Source organism: Ixodes scapularis, unplaced genomic scaffold (genome assembly GCF_016920785.2).
Source record: "Ixodes scapularis isolate PalLabHiFi unplaced genomic scaffold, ASM1692078v2 PGA_scaffold3__209_contigs__length_174095766, whole genome shotgun sequence".
Taxonomy (NCBI): domain Eukaryota; kingdom Metazoa; phylum Arthropoda; class Arachnida; order Ixodida; family Ixodidae; genus Ixodes; species Ixodes scapularis.
Window position 1 is genome coordinate 73,721,816 of NW_024609868.1, and position 18,763 is coordinate 73,740,578.

At 46.0% G+C, this 18,763-nt stretch overlaps 1 protein-coding gene across 1 annotated transcript in view; it reads right to left on the bottom strand.

The window, feature by feature from the left end:
• Positions 1–18,763, bottom strand: part of LOC8034516 (microtubule-associated serine/threonine-protein kinase 3-like) — a 41,340-nt gene that overhangs the window by 5,184 nt on the left and 17,393 nt on the right. The window contains exons 6-8 of the mRNA XM_040221953.3: positions 16,159–16,324; positions 14,204–14,376; positions 38–108 (exon numbers count right to left, since the gene is read on the bottom strand). Coding sequence (XP_040077887.2) covers positions 38–108; positions 14,204–14,376; positions 16,159–16,324 — 410 coding nt within the window. The remainder of the gene's footprint in view (positions 1–37; positions 109–14,203; positions 14,377–16,158; positions 16,325–18,763) is intronic.

The window sequence follows — 18,763 nt, forward strand, 5'->3', positions numbered from 1 at the left end:
TTAATCTAAAATATTTATCCAATCTTCCCCGGCTTACAGTGCCCATTGCAGACTTTGGTTGTGTCGAAGTCTATCACCTTGATGCGTCCACCAGGTAGGATCAGTATGCTGCAAAGATGTAATACTTTCGTTAGATTAAGGCTGCGGTCCCATGGCCGCAACGGCTGTACCACACTAGAGCGCACGACACAAGAGCGCCGACAGTAGAGCCCCACGACGTTAGAGTGCGCGAATGGAGAGCGCAGCGGCCTTACGGAGTTTTAGTAGACCGCGTTTACCTCTCCGCTAAGCCCTCCGCAACGAAAAAGACACTACTGCGCTTGCGCGCCGATGGCCTTAGCTGTAGAGTTCCTGGTGTCATAGCAGGTTGCTGAGAGCGTTGCGGGACGGCAAAAACGATCTACGAAAACTTTCTATTAGCGCCCGTCACGAGTGCTTACAACCAGTCCAGCGCAAGTGGCCCGACCCCACCGACAAGCTGTTGGGCATCGCGTGTTTTATGTGAAATTGGCGGGGATTTAAGCCGCGGCATTCAGCAATAAGAAATCTGACCTGCGAATCCTAAAATCAATCCTTTAAATTTATTACCTGCGGCACTATCCTCGTGTAGAAGTTCGGTGTCTATTCATATCTTAAACTTTTATGTTCGAACTTTTATTTCTGTTTGTGCGGCGGTTTTTTCTTCGATATTCATATATTTCTGATATTGTTGGTATTCGTATATTTCTAAATCAAAGCACTCTCGTTCGGCCCTAGATGATTTGACTACTTTCTAAGAACAAAGGTGGAGAAGCTACGGTTCTGTAGAATGCAAACAACGGACAAAGCGACCGCAAGTCTTTTTTCTTTGTAGACTCTTTTCTGAGATATTCAGAACGGGCATTGCCTCAGAGAAACACTGACACTGCTTTTAATTTTTTTTAATGTTTTGCCAGGCGATTTAATATTGTGTCAGAAGACTACCCAATCTATATTTCGCTACAGTGTCACGTATATTTCTAATAAAGTCGAAAAACGCCACTGCTCAAAACCGAAACTGGACTGGGGAGGAAGAAAAAATATGAAGGAGGAGAAAGTTACGGGAAGTAACGTGGCTGTAGCGTTTTGTCTTCAATCAATGTATTTGCATATTTCAGAAGTCACCAAAAAATAGGTGTCATAGTTTCTGTCTATTTTTAGTATTGAGTGTGTGCCGTCGATGGCCTACTACTTTGATTATCTTCGGAAGTTGTTTCTAAACCATTGAAAACGGCACTTAAAGGGGCACTCAAGTGGATTCTGAGATCGTCTATTTATTGTCATAACTCAATCTGCGGGCTTTAAGCATCCTAGAAATCCCAAAATTACATTCAAGGGCGGCCGATTTTCCTATTAAAAATCCAATCAAAGATCGCTGTTCTGCGCCTAGGCGCACGCCGTCAGGGGCGCTGTCGGACGGGAAGGCAGCAGGGAAGGGCGTGCGCCATCCAATCACGAGTGACGGCTTCCCGGCGGATTGATCCTTCGAACCGGCGGAGTGATCTTCTGAATGTGCGCGTATTTGATGGATTCTCGTTGGGACTCATTTTCTTTACTTCGGGTCTTGCGTCGTGCGGAGATGGACCTGCCAAATCTAACACCGTTGGAGGTGGAAATTCTTCGGCGGACGGCAGATATCAGCTCAATCTCCTACGACGCCACTCCTACGCGCGACGCCGATGCCTCGAACGCCACGGACTCGGACGACTGATCGCGATGCTCAATGTCGACACCGGAGGAAGACGACGAAACCGACGACGCAACCCAGCGGCTTGGGAACACCAACTGGTAGGTGATGAGCTGTTAATTATACCTCTCATATGTATAGCTGATGCTGGTTTTCTGTTTTAAGGTGCCAATGCAGTTGCTGCGTGCCGATGGAAACCGTCGCAGAGTGTGTCTGCTGCCGTGACTACCCGGCCGCCGTTCGCAAGCAGCAGGGCCGGCAGAGCTGCGTGACAAGCCACCCGGATTTCGAGGGGCTGTGCCTCGATCCGGGTGTGCTACAGCTGGCCTGTAGCACACCCGGGAGTGATGTGCGTGGGCACATCACTCCCGCGTAACAAGGCGAGGAGAAAACGTAGTTCGCTCTTTTTCAAACAATAATAGCTGTATTACGTCACCTACAGCCAAAGATTTGACGTTTTTGTCAAAATATAATGTGCATGTGCCTAAAAAGAGCAATAATAATAACTTTAGCAATCTTTTCGCAGTTCGCTATTTCTATTGGTCGAATTCTATGGAGGTGGTGGAGACACGGGATGGACCCCGCAAGAGGATATAGTGCCTGTGTATTTCTATTGCTGTGAGTTTACTAGGGCGCCTTGCCATTTAGAACTGGTCATTTTTATTGACTGAAGCCCAACAAACAATATGCTTCCAAAAACAAGCTTCTCCAAAAAGCACTTGAGTGCCCCTTTAACAACGGAGAAGAGAATGGGCGCGACTCAAACTCGCCGGTTCACGATCGGCAGTTTTCGGGCGGAAAGAAAGCGAATTTCGAGCCGCCAATCGTGTTTGGGGTAGTTCGGTTCTCATATAAATAAAAAAGTTAGCGAGCTTAAGCACCCTGTCAGCGTCCCTATGAGGTTGTGTTCTATCAACAGAAGGTGACGTCGTCACCGTACCCGACGCCTCAACGAATTAAGATTTCGGAATCAAATTCTCAAATATATTTCACAAATTTGCATGGGAGGTTCTCCTGTAACCGTCAAAAGGCTGGAAAGCTCTGCCTGCGATACAATGGCGTTGAGATTCCCTTCGATGAGTTGTTTACTGATACGCTTTAAACGGTGAGCTTTCTTCATTGCGGTCTTGGACGTGACATTACTATTTAAAATTATGTGAGGGACGTCTAAATAGCGACCAAACAGATCGGAGCCCAAATGCCTCTCAAGACTGGACAAAATAGTATAGCAAAAAGGAAACTATTTATAGCATATCCGGTTGGCGCACCGCAGCACCGTGAGGAAATCTTACACTCGCCGCTCCACCCAACTGCAGACATTCCCGGTGCCTATATGCACCACTCCCCTGCCCCCTTTTCTCTCCGTTGTCAGTAAACAATTGGTTAGAAAGAGTGGTACCAGTCAATCAAAAATCACCAATGCTCCGATCCGATGACTCGCACAATTTCGTTCTGTCTGTGGAACCGCGGGTACATCACACGTTTTGCGATGTTCGCTCAACTGGGGTGCGTTCTCTGTCGCGCGCTCAACTGGTCGTGCGCTTTTGTGTCGCGTGCCCAACAGGTCAAGCGTTCTTCTGGTGACATGCGCTCTAGTGTTAAGCGCGCTACCGTCGCAGCGCCCTCGTGCCGCGCGCTCTGAAGGCACTCTCCCGGCCGCAACAATAATGCCAGTGCTGGCTGAACTTCCGCTCATGTTCGCGCTACAAATGCCGCGCCGGAGCGTAAGTGACGCAGTTCGTTCTAATTGCAAATAAATGGCCCATTCATCTTCAATACCTTAGAACAAATTGGGATATCTATCGTCGCAAAGGTAACCCGTAATTAAAAAAAAAAATACAGTTTTTGATAGTTTTTGAGACATGCCTCTACGGGTTCTAGGTTTATGGATTTCTATTACGACCAAGTGTGTTCTGATTCTGTTAATGAGTAAATAAAGGACATGTGCAGTCTCCTATTTACTTATTTTTTCAAATTTGTGCCCACACATAGTTTTATATCTTCTTGAAAATTGTATTTTTATACAAATTGAAAGTGTCATAACTTAAGTGGCCTTGTAAATGAGCAACGAACTTTGAGGGCTTATTTTTATAGACCTAGCAACTAAAAATATGAGAAGCACAACTCCACTCTAGTCGTTTAGTCGTAAGCTCTACATTAAAATATTGAAATTTCAACATTTCATCCTAGGAGTTCAAAGTTTTTTCGGATAGCAGTTTAGTAGCTGGTCTGATATTTTTAATTGTGCCTTACCGGAAGTAGATTGGACCCTTTTATGGCTAATTTCTTTGTATTTGTGTGTATAGTCGTTTAAAATAATTTTACAATGAAGTAACATTTTGAAGCTTGACTATGTACGCGAAGAACGCAATTAAGACACAACGAGTTATTCTGAAAGAAAATTTGTTATGAGAATTGTCCTTATTTTATTGGAGATGACTTTCCACGATTATATTTTTTTTCACAGGCTAACTAATATCTCTTAGTATAGAATAATATTGCAGCTGTAGCAGAGGGCGCACACTTGCGCCATCTCTGGCTTATATAGATAAGCAGTTCTAAGTGACGTTCTCGAAGACGATACGGATGGCACTTTCGGCCATCGCTCCCCGGAATGATTCTACTAAACAGCCAATTATCCCGGACCAAGTGGTGAACAGAAGGCTTTTCCTCGACGCCCTGCAGCGCCACTCGACTATAGTGACGTCATATCCGGATAATGTGACTGCTAAAAGCGGCACATCGTCCTGGTTTGTCAGTGGGCAAGTTGGCAGTACTCCGTCAACGGTGCTAAGACAACCTAGACAACCTCATTGGGGCAAAGCTCTATATTGGGGCAAAGCTCTGGTGGTGCTTGTCTGCGTAGACGCTGAGCCGCAGCATGCCGAGCCTTTCGTTCGTTTTCATCCATGTCACGCTGCGGTCAAATGCTCACATGCGTATATAACCACGTTCCATACCAGACATTCTCTTTCTGACATGGATGAAAACGAACGAAAGGCTCGGCATGCTGCGGCTCACCGTCTACGCAGACAAGCACCACCAGAGCTTCGCTCCTATCAACATCATTCACCACGTGGAGATGTGGTTGTCTTTGCTTTTTTTTTTTTTTGCCCTACACGAGCACGGGAGGACGTGCTCACGTGCTCGTGATCACGAGCACCCGACGCCGGACATCGGACGGACATACGGACATGGCTAGCCCCTAAGGAGCTTCGCCCCTAAAAGGCAATGTCTGCACGCTGAACCCGCACAGCGCGCTTGTTTGTCTCGAGTTGAGTCGCACAAAGCGCTCCAATAACTTTTGACCCTGGCTCGCGATGTCTTGCATCAATGAGCACAGGTCCTCTTTGTATGTGTGGGTGTTTAGCTTGTACCTTGTTTACCGGACTGGCAAGCACGCGCCGCTGGACTGTTTTTTGTCGTATGCTTGACAGTTACATTTTCCATACAATTTTGGGAATCAGCTGGCGACCAAGTGGAGTGGCATGGTTTCGATTTTGATCGAACAGCCGCTGTCTCTACTCGCGCGACGAAGCACGCGCAACTGCAAGCCTGCCGAAGTTGCCCTCAAGTGCTTGCGAACATGATTGCACGACAGAGGCAGCAGCCGGGACGCTTGAAATCCATTGTTTTCCGTTTGCTTACTTTTGACTAAAATCTGGCACGCCGGGAACCAGTAAAACAGTGGCAAGCGGTTTTTCGGAATTGCTCGGCGATCGCTACATCACTGTACACTTGTGGGATGTCTCATCAGTAAAACCACAAACAGCGAATTCCGTCACAACACGTCACATCAGAACACTACGCAACACAAAATGCCCTTCATTTGTACAGCATTTAAAACGAATATTTTTATTTTTATAAGAATATCTGCTCCAAAAGCCACTTTTGCTGCTCCGATACACTGTCTTATGTGCTAAAAAAAGCTGGTTTTGCTGCTCCAAAACGCTGTTTTGGTTGCTCCAAAGGCCGCATTTGCTGCTCCAAAAGACTGTTTTGGCTGCTCCGAAAGGGGCTCCAAAATGGCTTTGGCCAATCACATCACTGACACAGTTAATGGGAATGGCACGTGATTTTGCGTCATTCATCAATAAAGGCGGTCAGATTGACGCTATTATCTGAGAGTTTGCGAAGGGCTTTTACGAAGTCTGGCATAGAAAGCTAGCAACCAAATTACACGAAAGTTTAAAGAATGATAAACTAGTATATTGGATTGTGGCGTACTTTTCTAATAGACAACAATACGTAGATTTTAACAGGACTGCTTCGCATAGGGTGACCGTTGACCTAGGGGTTCCCCAAGGTTTAGTTCTGTGGCCTCTTTCGTTTTTGTTATTTATCAGTGACATTGTGAACAATATTTCTCTGAAACCGGGGTTGTATGCTGCCGGTTGTATAGTTTATTACGAGGTGAACGGTCCTAGTGATCTGTGTAAGTAAAATGAAGATCTAGGTTTCATTATTTAATGCTGTAACTCTTGGAAGATGTGCATAAATTATGCAAAAAGTGCTTTTATGCATGTTATAAAAAGACGCATCTCCAGTTTAAATATAACATACACTCTAAAAAATGCCTGCGCGTCTGCTTACCCACAAAACACTGAAAGAGCCGATCTCTGCGATCTAGGAAATCAGCTCAGCGAATGATGAGGTGGAACATTCGTTCAGACCTGAAAATGAAGTCTGCGCTGTGGCATTACTCAATGTAAAGCGTCATGCTTGCATTGCGTAATGCCACAGCGCAGACTTCCTTTTTAGGTCAAAACAGATGCTCTGACTCATCATTCGCTGAGCTCATTTCGTAGATCGCAGAGATTGGCTCTTTTAGTGTTTTGCGGGTGAGTAGACCTGTAGAAATTTCTTAGAGTGTAGGAAGCCACAACCTAATAGGAGGTTTGAAAATACAAATATCCGTGGATTTGGAATAATAACCGCCTCAGCTGGAATAAGCACATTGATTACGTCACATCGAATGCTCTTCGTAAGATCTTCTTTTTCTTAAAAAAATCTCTGAAATACTCCACCTCTGAAACGAAATGACTAGCTTATAAAACGATTTTTTTGGCGTATATTAGAATATGGTAACGTCATTTGGAACCCATTTACAAAGTTAAACTTGGCGAAAGAGGACAGAATTCAAAACAAAGCTGCTAAGTTTCTATTTAATACCTATGGGAGGACATCAGTACACGGCATTGTACAAAGAGCTGGCCTCCAGTCAATGACAGAAAGAAATTGGGTGTAATGATTAAACGTTTTAAAATTAGATTATTCATCGGTATTTCAAACTTAATATGCATGACTACATTACGTTTTCACAAGGCTATTCTACAAGACAAAAACATAGTTTATCCATTGTTCCATTTATGATTGTAATAATTATTTCACACTTTCGTTTTTTCCACGTATACTGGGGAGGTGTGGAACGGGCTTCATTGAGAGACAGTGGAGTTAAGATATTTTGATTTGTTTGTCGCGCGTTTATTATAATTTATTGTGTTTTGCTACTGTGTGGTGGAGGATGTGGGTGCCTGCATAATTGACCTTGCGTATTATGTTTCACTATGCTTGTATCCCACCTGCTATGATCTCCATGTGAGATTAACAGTACTTAAAAAAAATAAGATAAAAGTCCGTGTTACAATGTTGTCCACAACCGAGCTTCCCACAGCCATGCCCACACCCGAGCTTCAATGGGTGTGGGCATGACTTGGCAAAATATTATTTTCACACTTTTTATTTGATTTAGAGTTAGTACGACTCCTTCTGACTTTTGTTCCAAATAAGCTTAAGGAGTATTTGTACCATGCATGTTTGTAAAAAGCCGACCTCTTTTTACAAAGGTGTCATTGTTCGAAAAAAAAAAATACAGAGAACATCGTTTGTTGCGCTTAATAAAGCCAGTGATGCGACCTCCAGAAAAGAGAGGAAACAAGTAGAGAGAGCAGAAAAATAAACCAGAAAAGGGTGTAGGAACTGGACGCACCGCTAAGTGCGTCCAGCACTGATCTCTATTTTAGTAGGCCGGATCGCGGATCGGGACCCCGTCGGTGTCGCCACCGGCGGCCATTGCTTGACACCAGGCAACACGCAAGTCTATGGGAGAAACGCACAAAAGTAAGCATATTGAAGCACGTACGCTGTCCTGAGAGGCGATTATTTTATGGTGCGGTGTAATCCTCTTGTCGAGTGTTTGGAGATCAGATCGGTATTTGTCAAACGTCCGGTCGCCGAAGGAAAAAATCAAACGTACCGGAGCACCTATAGCTGAGCTGGCAAGCTTGCTCTCGTAGTGGAGTAAACAAAGGGACTTTCCGTCAATAAGACCGTCCTTAGGGAAGCCCAGAAGTTGATGAATGACAAAGAAGTTCCATCTCGACAGCAGTTTTCCGGGAGTGAGCGAATTCCGCGCAGCAAAGCCTTCGAGCTTGTCGTCTCTTAAACCCAACTCAACGAAACCGCCACCGACTCCGCGGTAATTCTAGGTAACTCTCGCCTCATTGAGCTGCACTACAGCGGAGTCACTCTCGAACACAAAATATTTATTTATAAGAACTGCGAGGGCTGTCAGTATTAATGTTTGTACGCAAGCTATTTGATGGGCTTATTGAAAAGCATTTAAAAAGTTTCAGTACCGACAACAGCTTAGAAACGGGAGAAAACGTCACTTTTTCTCGTTCTTCCCATAGAGTCCCATGCATTGGCTGGTGTCAATCAATGGCCGCCGGTGGCGACACTCGGCCCCAGCTGCCGAGGCCGCGATCCGTGATCCAGCCTACTACAACAGAGATCAGTGGCGTCCAGCCTAAAAAAATAGTAAAAGAGAAAAAGACGCGCTTGTGCTATACGCTCACCTGCTCACGCGCTCACGAGGATCAGTTCCTGACGAGACACCACCGACATAGAACATTGTTTGGTACGCCCGTCTCCGGCCTGGTGTCTTTAAGAGCAGACGAGCTCCGGTGTCCTTGAGACGAGCTCTAACCTCCTTCAGAGGAGAAAGCTGCGGTACGGGTGAAGCCAGCCGCCATTTTCACGTCTCTTCCTTGGTACTTGAGGACGCGCTCTAAAGTGCGGCGCTGCATCCTGCCCTCGCGTCGATAAGTATTTTCTTTCGACGATTGACGTTGACCCAGATGCATCGATTGGCGTTTTGTTCACTTCTTTTTTGACCCCTGGTAGGTCCTCGGCGAGGCTAATGCCGTGGCTCGGGTTTAGAATGTTGTCCAACACCTCAATCTGTCGCACGTGGTTTGCCTGCAGCACCCGCAGGACCTCGATGTCTTCTGCCAGCCATGTTCTGATCAGCGGCAGACAGATGGCGAATATGTTCGCATTACGACTGTCGGCTGCTCCTTTTTCCTGAAGGCGCGCCTTTGCCGACTCCAGTCTTCGCGCCAGGTTGCGGTTGTGCGCCGAGAGACGCACGATTTTCAATTTCAGGCGGCTAGGGCTCGAGACGTCTAAACTGGGAGCGATGTGGTTGCGCCGGCCGATGTTGTGAGTGACCTCTGCTACTGGCATCTTCGCTTGAGATCCTCACGAGAAACAAGACATTCGAATGATGCTGCGCGTGATTTGCGCGAGGGACTGGCGCGTCTTTTTCTCTTTTTTTATTCTTGAGACTGATCGCACTCAGCAGTGCGTCCAGTCCCTACAAGAGGAAAGCAGAAAGAAAAGAAGGAAGAAGGCTGGGGTGCAATATAGCACAGACACATATGCTGCACACAGATAAACACGCGGACTTGGAGATGGGCGAGATATGTTGCCCTTGAGTATAAATAAACCATAAGACGTCTTTTATAAACGAGAGCCGAACTTTACAGCGTCAATTATAGCACTGCAAGCGCAATTCTATTTTAGGGATTTCGCTGAGTCTGAGTGTAGTATTACACTTCTGCTACGTGCTCATGAAAGTAAAAAGTGAAAGCGGTTCAGTCTACTCTGTAATTCGAGACGAAGGCTGTATGTTTTATTGGATCATATTTTTAGGGGCGAAGCTCCTTAGCGTGGTCGGGCGTCCCTGCTCACATCGATTGCCATCCCCTCCGTCTTCTTAAAAAAAGAAGAAAAAAAAATGTTTGCGCAGTCGACAGGATTGGAACCTGTGCGGGGAGACCCCAATGGATTTCTAGTCCATCGCCTTAACCACTCGGCCACGACTGAGGGACGAGTAGGGGCTCTGGGATGTGGTAGTAACTCAAGAGCTGGGGATGTCATGGATGAAACGTTGCATGTAGCCGCTCAACGTCTATACAGGAGAGGGCGCTGCGGTCAAATGCGTATATAATCCCGTTAAACTTTGCATGCATTGGCTCAACGTTTATAGACGAGAAAACGCTGCCCTCAAATGCTCAAATGCGTATATAACCACGTTCCATACCACATATTCTCTTTCTGACATCGGCACTACCTATGAACAAAATCAGTATCATCAGAACCACCAGAGCTTCGCCCCAATAAACATCATTCACCAGGTGGAGATGCGGTCATTTTTTTTCTTTGCAGATAAAGAGTAGTTTTTCAATTACGTTCTTTTGCGTACTTATTTGCTTACCATGGCGTCATCAACACACCTATTTAACCAAGTCATGGTAAACTAACTTCTTACGTGCACTTTATTTTGTTTTGTCATATAGTGACATAAAAAGTGGCACGGGATCTTAAATTACAGTACAAAGAAGCCAACACTTTGTCAGCAGTTCGCATATCACAGATTGCTTGCATCATCCTTTTAGCCTTTCAGTAACTCCATTTTCATCGTACGAATGAACAATACCTTTGCAGATTGCAATAAAATGCCCGATAGGTAATTTTTTAAATGTCTTCTTGCCTTCTAGCCTTGAAATGCAACATGGTACGGCTCCCTGCAAACAGATTATACTGCGCTTCGGGGTATATCGCAAGATATCTCTCGCGCGCAATCGATAAACGTCCCCTGCATCATTCAGTTCGATTAGCCTCTTCGTCTGTTCAATAAACCAATTTTTTTTTTCTCCTTGACGCCACGTGCAGAGTGAGTGCTGCTCGGCGAAACTTGTCGCCAGCTTGTAGTATATCTTCTTGATGGAGTTGACTCTTCAACGTACATGACCATGTGAACATCACATTATAGATAGTAAAAAAAAGAATAAGTTAAATATTACTTGGTACTAATGTGGTATGATATTAATAACCGTTATAAATAGTTCTGAGCAAAATCATATTTTAAATCGTCATATCATAAAACTTGTGTCGTTCAGAGAGCGGGCAGTCACTGACCATATCCGTCTAAAATATATAAGCAATTTTAATGACTACTGAACGTCTTAGAATCACGTATTTTATTATTTATCGTCATCATCGTCATCACCATCATCATCATCATCATCAAAGAAGTGTGCCAGCACAGTGACCAATAATTAATTCTTCGAAACTAAAATAAACACTGTGGGGACGTTTATCGATTGCACAAATATATACGAAAGGAGTCGTTCAGGGTTTGCCCACTTTTACGTACGGCACTGGTGCTCAAAGGGAACTCGGTGCTCAGGGAAAACCTTTCCGCCCGGTATCCCATCACGTGGCCGACGGTTACCGGTAAGAGCGTTTGCCGCGCGGGTTTTCGGCAACGCTTTGCCAAGCACGATTATTCCAACATCCGAGAGTGCTTTTTGGAAAACATGAGTCCCCAATGTTACATTGTGATTGAGCGGGCCGCGGGCTCACGGTTCCCGCGATGCCCGCCGAACGGACAGTCATGGGAAACACGCGGGCCTCATCGTCGTCGGGCGCTCGGACACGCATGTGTACGGCCCGATCTAGTTCACAATCCTTATCACCTTTTCGGTATCATGAAAACTTTTTTGCATAGACACCATTTCGTGGTCATTCATAAGCTGGAAGCTCCTTTCCAGGCGGGGAAGCGATGCCCTTCAAAAATTAGCTTTGGCCAGGGCATGGAAAGACCGCTCCACAGGAGGTGCAAGTGAATTCGGCTTCAGCGGGAATATGTAGAAAAGGTGGACATACCTACCGACCTCTAAGTAGCGGTATCATCAACAATAAATACAGCGCAAATCAATATGGTACGCCGATTGTATCTACAGCCTTTGCCAAAAGTCCAGGGCAGCTTGCTACAAACTGCATCTTAGCTGAGACTGGGTGAAAAAATGCTTGACAATCCTGGGACGTGCGAGCGCTTAAGACTCGACTTGAAACGCCAAAACGCTCGTGCGCTAGCTTTGGCGGTGCTTTCTTTCACCTTGTTTTAGCTGAAACGCTGCTTCTAGAAAGTCGGCCCAGAGTCAATCGCGCGCGTGGTAGAAGCGGGCTTTCTCTCACACAATGATGAAGATTGAGACAAAAAGAATAACCGCCGAATTCAGAAACCTCACTCAAACTACACTCAAACTGAAGGGCCCCTCCACTTCCTCGAGGAAGGCGCGAGGGCCGGCGCTGGCCAATCGCGAGGACGGATCCGCCGTCGCGATTGGCCAGCGCCGGCCCTCGCGCCTTCCTCGAGGAACTGGAGGGGCCCTTCAGTTTGAGTGTAGTTTGAGTGAGGTTTCTGAATTCGGCGGTAAATGAACGACAGGCATATAATGATCGACATTTTCTTCATCGTTTCAACGCAGTCTTCATCATCGTATGGGACCGAACGCGCTTCGACCCTTCACTCCGTGCTCTGGATTTGCGATAGAAGGGGGTACATATGCACCGACAACGAGCACCCCTCTCAAACACTTGCATACTGCGCGTGCTTGAAGTTGGATGGCGTTGATTGTTGCAATTTGTCTCTCAAGTGGGGCTATATAAGGTATTCACTTGACGCCATATTTGTGGGTGATGTCTAGAGCGCATGCTCAGAACGAGCTCACATTAATAGCCTGCTAAGACCGGCAACCTTGATGGTGCTAAATGCACGCTCCAAAAGGACTGCGGGAGCTCGCCGTCAGCACGCGCTCAGCAGCAGCGCACACGGATATGGCCACCAGTAAATACTCCCTGTACTCCGTTGCATACTTAATGTGCAAAGCTGTTAATGTGCTGGCGCGAGCGTGTGACTTCACCTAATGTCCCATTCTCTCAACTCTCAACAATATGTGGTAATGAACCGAAAGATAAAACCACACGCTCGAGCCAGAAGCTTGGACAGTGTTGTACTGGTTGTGCACTCGATAAAAAAACCGAGTATAAGTACTTGCATTAACCTCACATCAGTGGCCATTATGTTGGTCTTGCTGCTGAGCGCGGACCCATGTGTAGCACACATATTGCACCATTACTTTTGTCTTTCTTGTCAAGAACAACTCGGAATGACCACCATCATGGCGCGATCACGTAAAGTACAGGGCTTAGAGTCCGTACATGGCCAAATTTTGGGACATTCCGTGAAAAAAAAGTTTTTGAGAAATATCAAAATTGTAATTGATGTGCGTTCTACGATATTCAGGAAATTACAGTCATCGGGACTACAATCTTTTTTTAAGAAAAGCAGAAATTGATAATTTTGGAATTGTAATCTATGCCGAGACTAAGTCCTCTACTTTTTGCGCAGGCGTTGCGGTGACGTCAGAACGACGCCGAGCTCTGATTGGCTTTGATTTAAAGAAGTGTGTGGACCTCAATACTAGACGCCTTGAGGTCTACCCATTGTTTTTTTTCAATCAACCAATAAGAGCTCGGCGTTTTGACATGATCCCAACCCTTTTGCAAGAAGCAGACGAACTTTCGTTTCGCATAAGATTCAATGCTAAAACGAAATATGTGGCGCCATAGAATAAAACCTTAACGCATACAGAAGTTTAAATACATTACTGCACATTGATATTTTATGACTGCCATCTAAAATATTCTCAGGGAACAGTGCGATGTTTGTAGTTTTTCAGATGAAATTACCATTTAAGTGCATGCGCCGAGGTGTCAATGTCTAAATAAAGTTGTAAATGGACGAGAGGGAATGCATGTACACGTGTCGGGGCCAACAGCAAGATGCTCTCGGGAACACAAGAAGCACGACACACCAAAAATATCGTATCGCGTTACACGCACCTTCGTGTGCGTCTAGAAAACAGCGGTTCTCGAACTGTAATCTGCGGACCCCGCAGGGGCCACGGTCCGCGCTAATTCGAGGACTCTGAAATGGCCAACTTAACCTGTTTTTTTCACGGGGAAAGCAGTCACAATCTTTAGTGTGCATGACAAGATTGATGCAGTTGTTGAAAACTTGGATGTTTAAAGCAGCCGGATGGAAAACAAAGTTTTAGATTCCTTTCTCCAGTTGACGACGCCTATCAGACAGCCTGAAATGCGTACCATCATGGCGTTCGTCATGTTTATGTCCGTGTTTTATCGTCCCTGAACAAATCATAAACAAAAAAGAAAATGCCCAGTCACTTGCGTTTTGGACGCCGCTTGATTAGTCCTATTACCTCGTAGCGTCGGCTACGTCTGTACTTAAGCTGAAACGAAGTACACAGTGTCCTGGGAATGAGACAAGGTCGATTGACTTACTTCGACACCTTGATGTCCCTGTGAAGAAAGCCGCGCAGATGCATGTGTTCGACGGCCAGGATTAGCTGAGCCATGATGATCTGCACGGCGTCGATCTCCAGATACGCTTCCTTGGTGACGACGTGCATCAGGTCCAGTCCAGCGATGTACTCCATGATGGTAACGTATGCCTCCTTTAAGTATGCCAAAGGTAATACGTCACTTTGGACGATAATATAAAGCCGAAATAAAACTTTTGGCAACGTGCGGGTTTAAAAAAAAATGCGATTGTTGCAATGTGCTTGGTGGAATGTCTATGCATTACTTTAGCTGCCGTCTTAATTTGAGAATTAGTTCGGTTCATCGTGCCCAGCATGAGTTGACTTCGAATAGGAACGGTGTCAGCTTTTAAAATATAAGACCATTCGAAGATATAAAAGTCCTCAGACCAGCACGCACATGTTTGTCGCTTCGCAAAGCGAGCAAATCACGCTCCATACGCACGAACATTGAAAATAGTTCCTGCCAGGAGCCCTTTTTTGGAAAAGTCTTTAAGCGGCGAGGTGTTTGGGTGGCGCCCTCCGTGTGACTCCTTCTCGTGCCTTCATTACCTTGCTAACGACAAGTTCGATGGCGTTTGTAATGAGCACGGTGAAAACTTGAAATCACAGCGCTCTGAAACCAACACTGTCAACAACGTCAAAATGAAAGGTGTTACATTAATTTTATTTCTTTCTGCAAGAAATGCTTTGGTGACGGCATACTCAGCATTTGGCTAACCGTGGAAGGACGACCACAGCGACTCTTTCGATTTCGGGGGGGTTCGCCCGTGCGGTAGCAAGCTTGACAGAGCTACGTTCATGCGCACGTTTAACGTGCTTGCGCGCATAGGACAACAGTCAAGACACCATGCTTGCGATTGCCTACACCTTTTGCTGAATTATCCGAGCACCAAGCAGTGTGCGGCGAGTCGGAACGGAACGTGCTGCACGTGCTGAAGTCTGTAGCAGTAGCTGTTCTAAAGCAAAAGCCTAAAACAAATGTATCATTCGTGCGCGTTCGTGAAAGCCCTATTTTGATACTTCCGTCGAATCTATTATTCAGGGGAGGCGCGCACGCGCAGTGCATAGACCTAAATTGTCAGCATTGGTTTTGATGCTTGGGTAGTTTAGTAATATGTCTTTTGGTCAAACGCTGATTATAGGTCCTATATATGCTTTCATCGGTTGAAATAAAATCAGTGTCAGACTATGAACTTTGACGGTGTTGGTTTAAATACGCGGAGACCCCGACCCTCCATCCGACCTTTTACACGCGCCATCGAACTAGCTGTGCGTAAATGATGATAAGTAGTCAGGATTTCAAGTCGTGACGTCACGGCGAGACAAATCCCGGTTGTGAACGTCACGGACGGAACCTGTATGAAAGGGCGCTATGCAAACATCTCGGCGCTAATAGTAGTTAACAGAATGAGAACGGGAGGGCGTGTCTTAAGAACAGCCGGCCTCCGGCACGCACTCTTTGCCCTCCGCCGTGCTGTGGCTGCGCGCGCACCCTCTACGTGCACGAGACGCCGTAGCGTCGCCGAAAGTAGGAAGCCTGCGCTGGAGGTGGGACAACTGAAGCTCCTCCCTACCGTTCTCACCTTGCAGTGACTATAGGAGGTATTCACTGGACGCCATATTTGTGGGTGCTGTTTAGAGCTGATGCTCAGAACGAGCTCAGATTAATAGGCTGCTAAGACCGGCAACCTTGATGGTGCTAAATTCACGCTGCAAAAGGACTGCAGAAGCTCGCCGTCAGCACGCGCTCAGCAGCAGCGCACACGGATATGGCTGCCAGTGAATACTCCCTATATAGTCCTAATATTCTGACTTCCTTTGGCTAGGGCGACGAAAAATAACTCGCTGATCTGATGCTACGCATGTGCATACTCGGTGCCGTTAGTAGTATCGTTTGTGATGGCCGCCACTCACCTTGACGCAAAAGCAGCTATAATACTTGACTAGGAAAGGGTTCCTGATGACGGATGCGACCACTTTGTCCATGGCAGCCTGCTTGTGTCTCTGGAAGCGATCCATGGCCACAAGCTTAACGGTGGCGATGAAGTTGGCCGGCCGATAGTTAGCCAGATAGACAGCCCTGGTAGTAGAAAAAAAACAACAACAACAAAAAATTGACATTGTATATAAATAGTGAAATATTTAGAAAGCTGAATTCAGAATAAAACATTCCTCTGAAACCAAGACGGAAGGAAAAATGTAGGAGGTTGCAGTTTATTTTGGTTCTCAAAGAACATACCGCCGTTTTCAAAGACCCTTCGCTCCCCTCCCCTTCGTTCACTTTTTCCCTCCCGTTTGAAAATTCTTGACCAGGGAGAGGTGTCATTATTCAAAAGAGTCTAAACTCTCTCACAGAGTAAAATTTTTAACATTAGAGAGCTTCAGTAGAAGGGGCCCCAACGCTTTGGGACACCGCGGAACCAATAAGCTTTCGCAGTGCGACTCGCTAAGCTGCTTAGGAGTCCCAAAGCGTTTGGTCCGAATAGACCAACATGATGTTTACAAACAAGCCCGCGTTTGCCCACACAACGTGTGGGTACTGCGCGTGCGCAGACACCAAATTCGGGAGGAGTGAAGGGAGTGCGCATGCGCAGTGCCGTCGACGGCGCCGCCGCATCTGCGTGACGTCAGGGCCGCCGTGTTGGTCTATATAAAAAAACAAAAAAACTCTCTCATTAGTTTTCTTCGCGCATGGCCGACTGGGCAGCGCACGCGGCTCCTACGCAGGAGAACCGGCTTCGAATCCCGCTGTCTTTTTGCATTTTACTGTTTGTTGCTTCCCAGAAAGGTTCCAGCGCATTCTTGATAGTTACTGTGTGCTATGGATTAGAACTTCCATTGACACAGACCGTGTATTAAAACAGCCATAGAACGCTGCACTAAGTCAGTTTTACGCTAGCGCTGTTATTTTGGCACAAGTTCTTCCACTATACTTTGTGTCATCCTACGATGGACTAAAAGCCAAAGCCACGGGCTATTAGGTTCAATCACGGTCCACGCTATACTATGACACGCTCAGTCTTGGGCAGTAACTAGTTACTAGTAACGCGTTACCGGTAACTAGTTACTTTTTTCGGTAACTTTTAACTGTAACGCGTTACTCTTTAATACTGGTAACTTGTAACTGTAACACTGTTACTTTTTTATTGGGTAACTGTAACTGTTTAGGCCGTTACAGTTACTTTTTACTATAAAATTAAAATTCCTGGCTGACAAAAAAAAAAGAAATTGAACAAACAAAAAAAATTGCCTCGTTTTGCCCACGACGGACCATAGACGAGACGGACGAGCGAGCACGAAACCGGGAGATTAAGGAAGCGGCGCCTGCGGTGGTAGGGGAGGCAAACAATGTGTGTTTCACCGACTTTGGCTCAATCTTCTTCTGTGGGGACCGTCTGCGGGTGTCGGTGGTCATGCGACATGTCTCCGAGTATTCCGTCTGGGCTGTGTCTGCCCTTCCCCCTCTCCCTTCCTCTTTGTCAGATATGTCCGCGCTGTACGTCGCTTTTACACCCAGCCGGTCGCCGCTCCCTCTTCGCTATGAGTTTCCAAGGAAGCCGTCCCCATATTAGGCGGAAAGTCGGCGCTTGTTTAACTTAGTCTTTCTCTTCGGAACCGCTCGAGTAAATTGCCTTTCTCGCTGACAGCCCCAAGAAATACTCCAATAGACGTTTTGTTGTGGATTCTCTGCAGTGCTCCAGCTGAAGCGATTACCCGGAAAACACGTGTTTTTAAGAGAGAGAAATTGCTGTTTTGAGGCGCGTGTGCGGACTGATCTTCCACAGTTGGCGTTTGAGACAGAGGCGCCGCGGTGGTCGTCGTACACACGTAGAGCACCAGAAGGCCTCACTTTGTCTCCTTTCCCCCTATATTCTTCCAAAGCTGTTTGACCTGCTATATTTAAGCCTGCTTTCGAGTATATCCCATAAGGTAATTATGTGACCATCTGCATATTTAACAAATATTGCAAATAAGTTATAATCGTTAAAATTCTGAAACGACGAATGACACAAAAAAGAAGCACCCTTCGGTTTTAATGTTTTCTAATTTCTCAGCAGTTCATCTTTCTTCTCACTACAGTGTAACAAATAAAATATTTTTTTTTGGTTTATGGTTTCTTGTGTCCAATTTTGGTACTGTAACGAGAAAGTAACGGCGTTACTCTTTCTGCGGTAACTGTAACTGTAACACGTTACTTTTTTAATCCGATAACTGTAGCTGTAACAGAGTTACTTTTTCCCCCTAGGTAACTGTAACTGTAACACTGTTACTTTTTACTGGTAACGTGCCCATGACTGGACACGCTTAACACTGATTAGTGGTGGACAAATAATGCTCGAATCCAAACGTGTCGCATCATTTCTATAGCTTCGACACTGCCAAGAGCGTGTACGTCGTGGCTTTCTTTGCGATGTAAAATTGTTGAGTCACTCATTGCCCTTCGATTCGAACCACTGTGCACCCGTCCCCTCATCAGTGATCCGATACGCGGGCACCAATACGTGTATCGAAGCGAAAT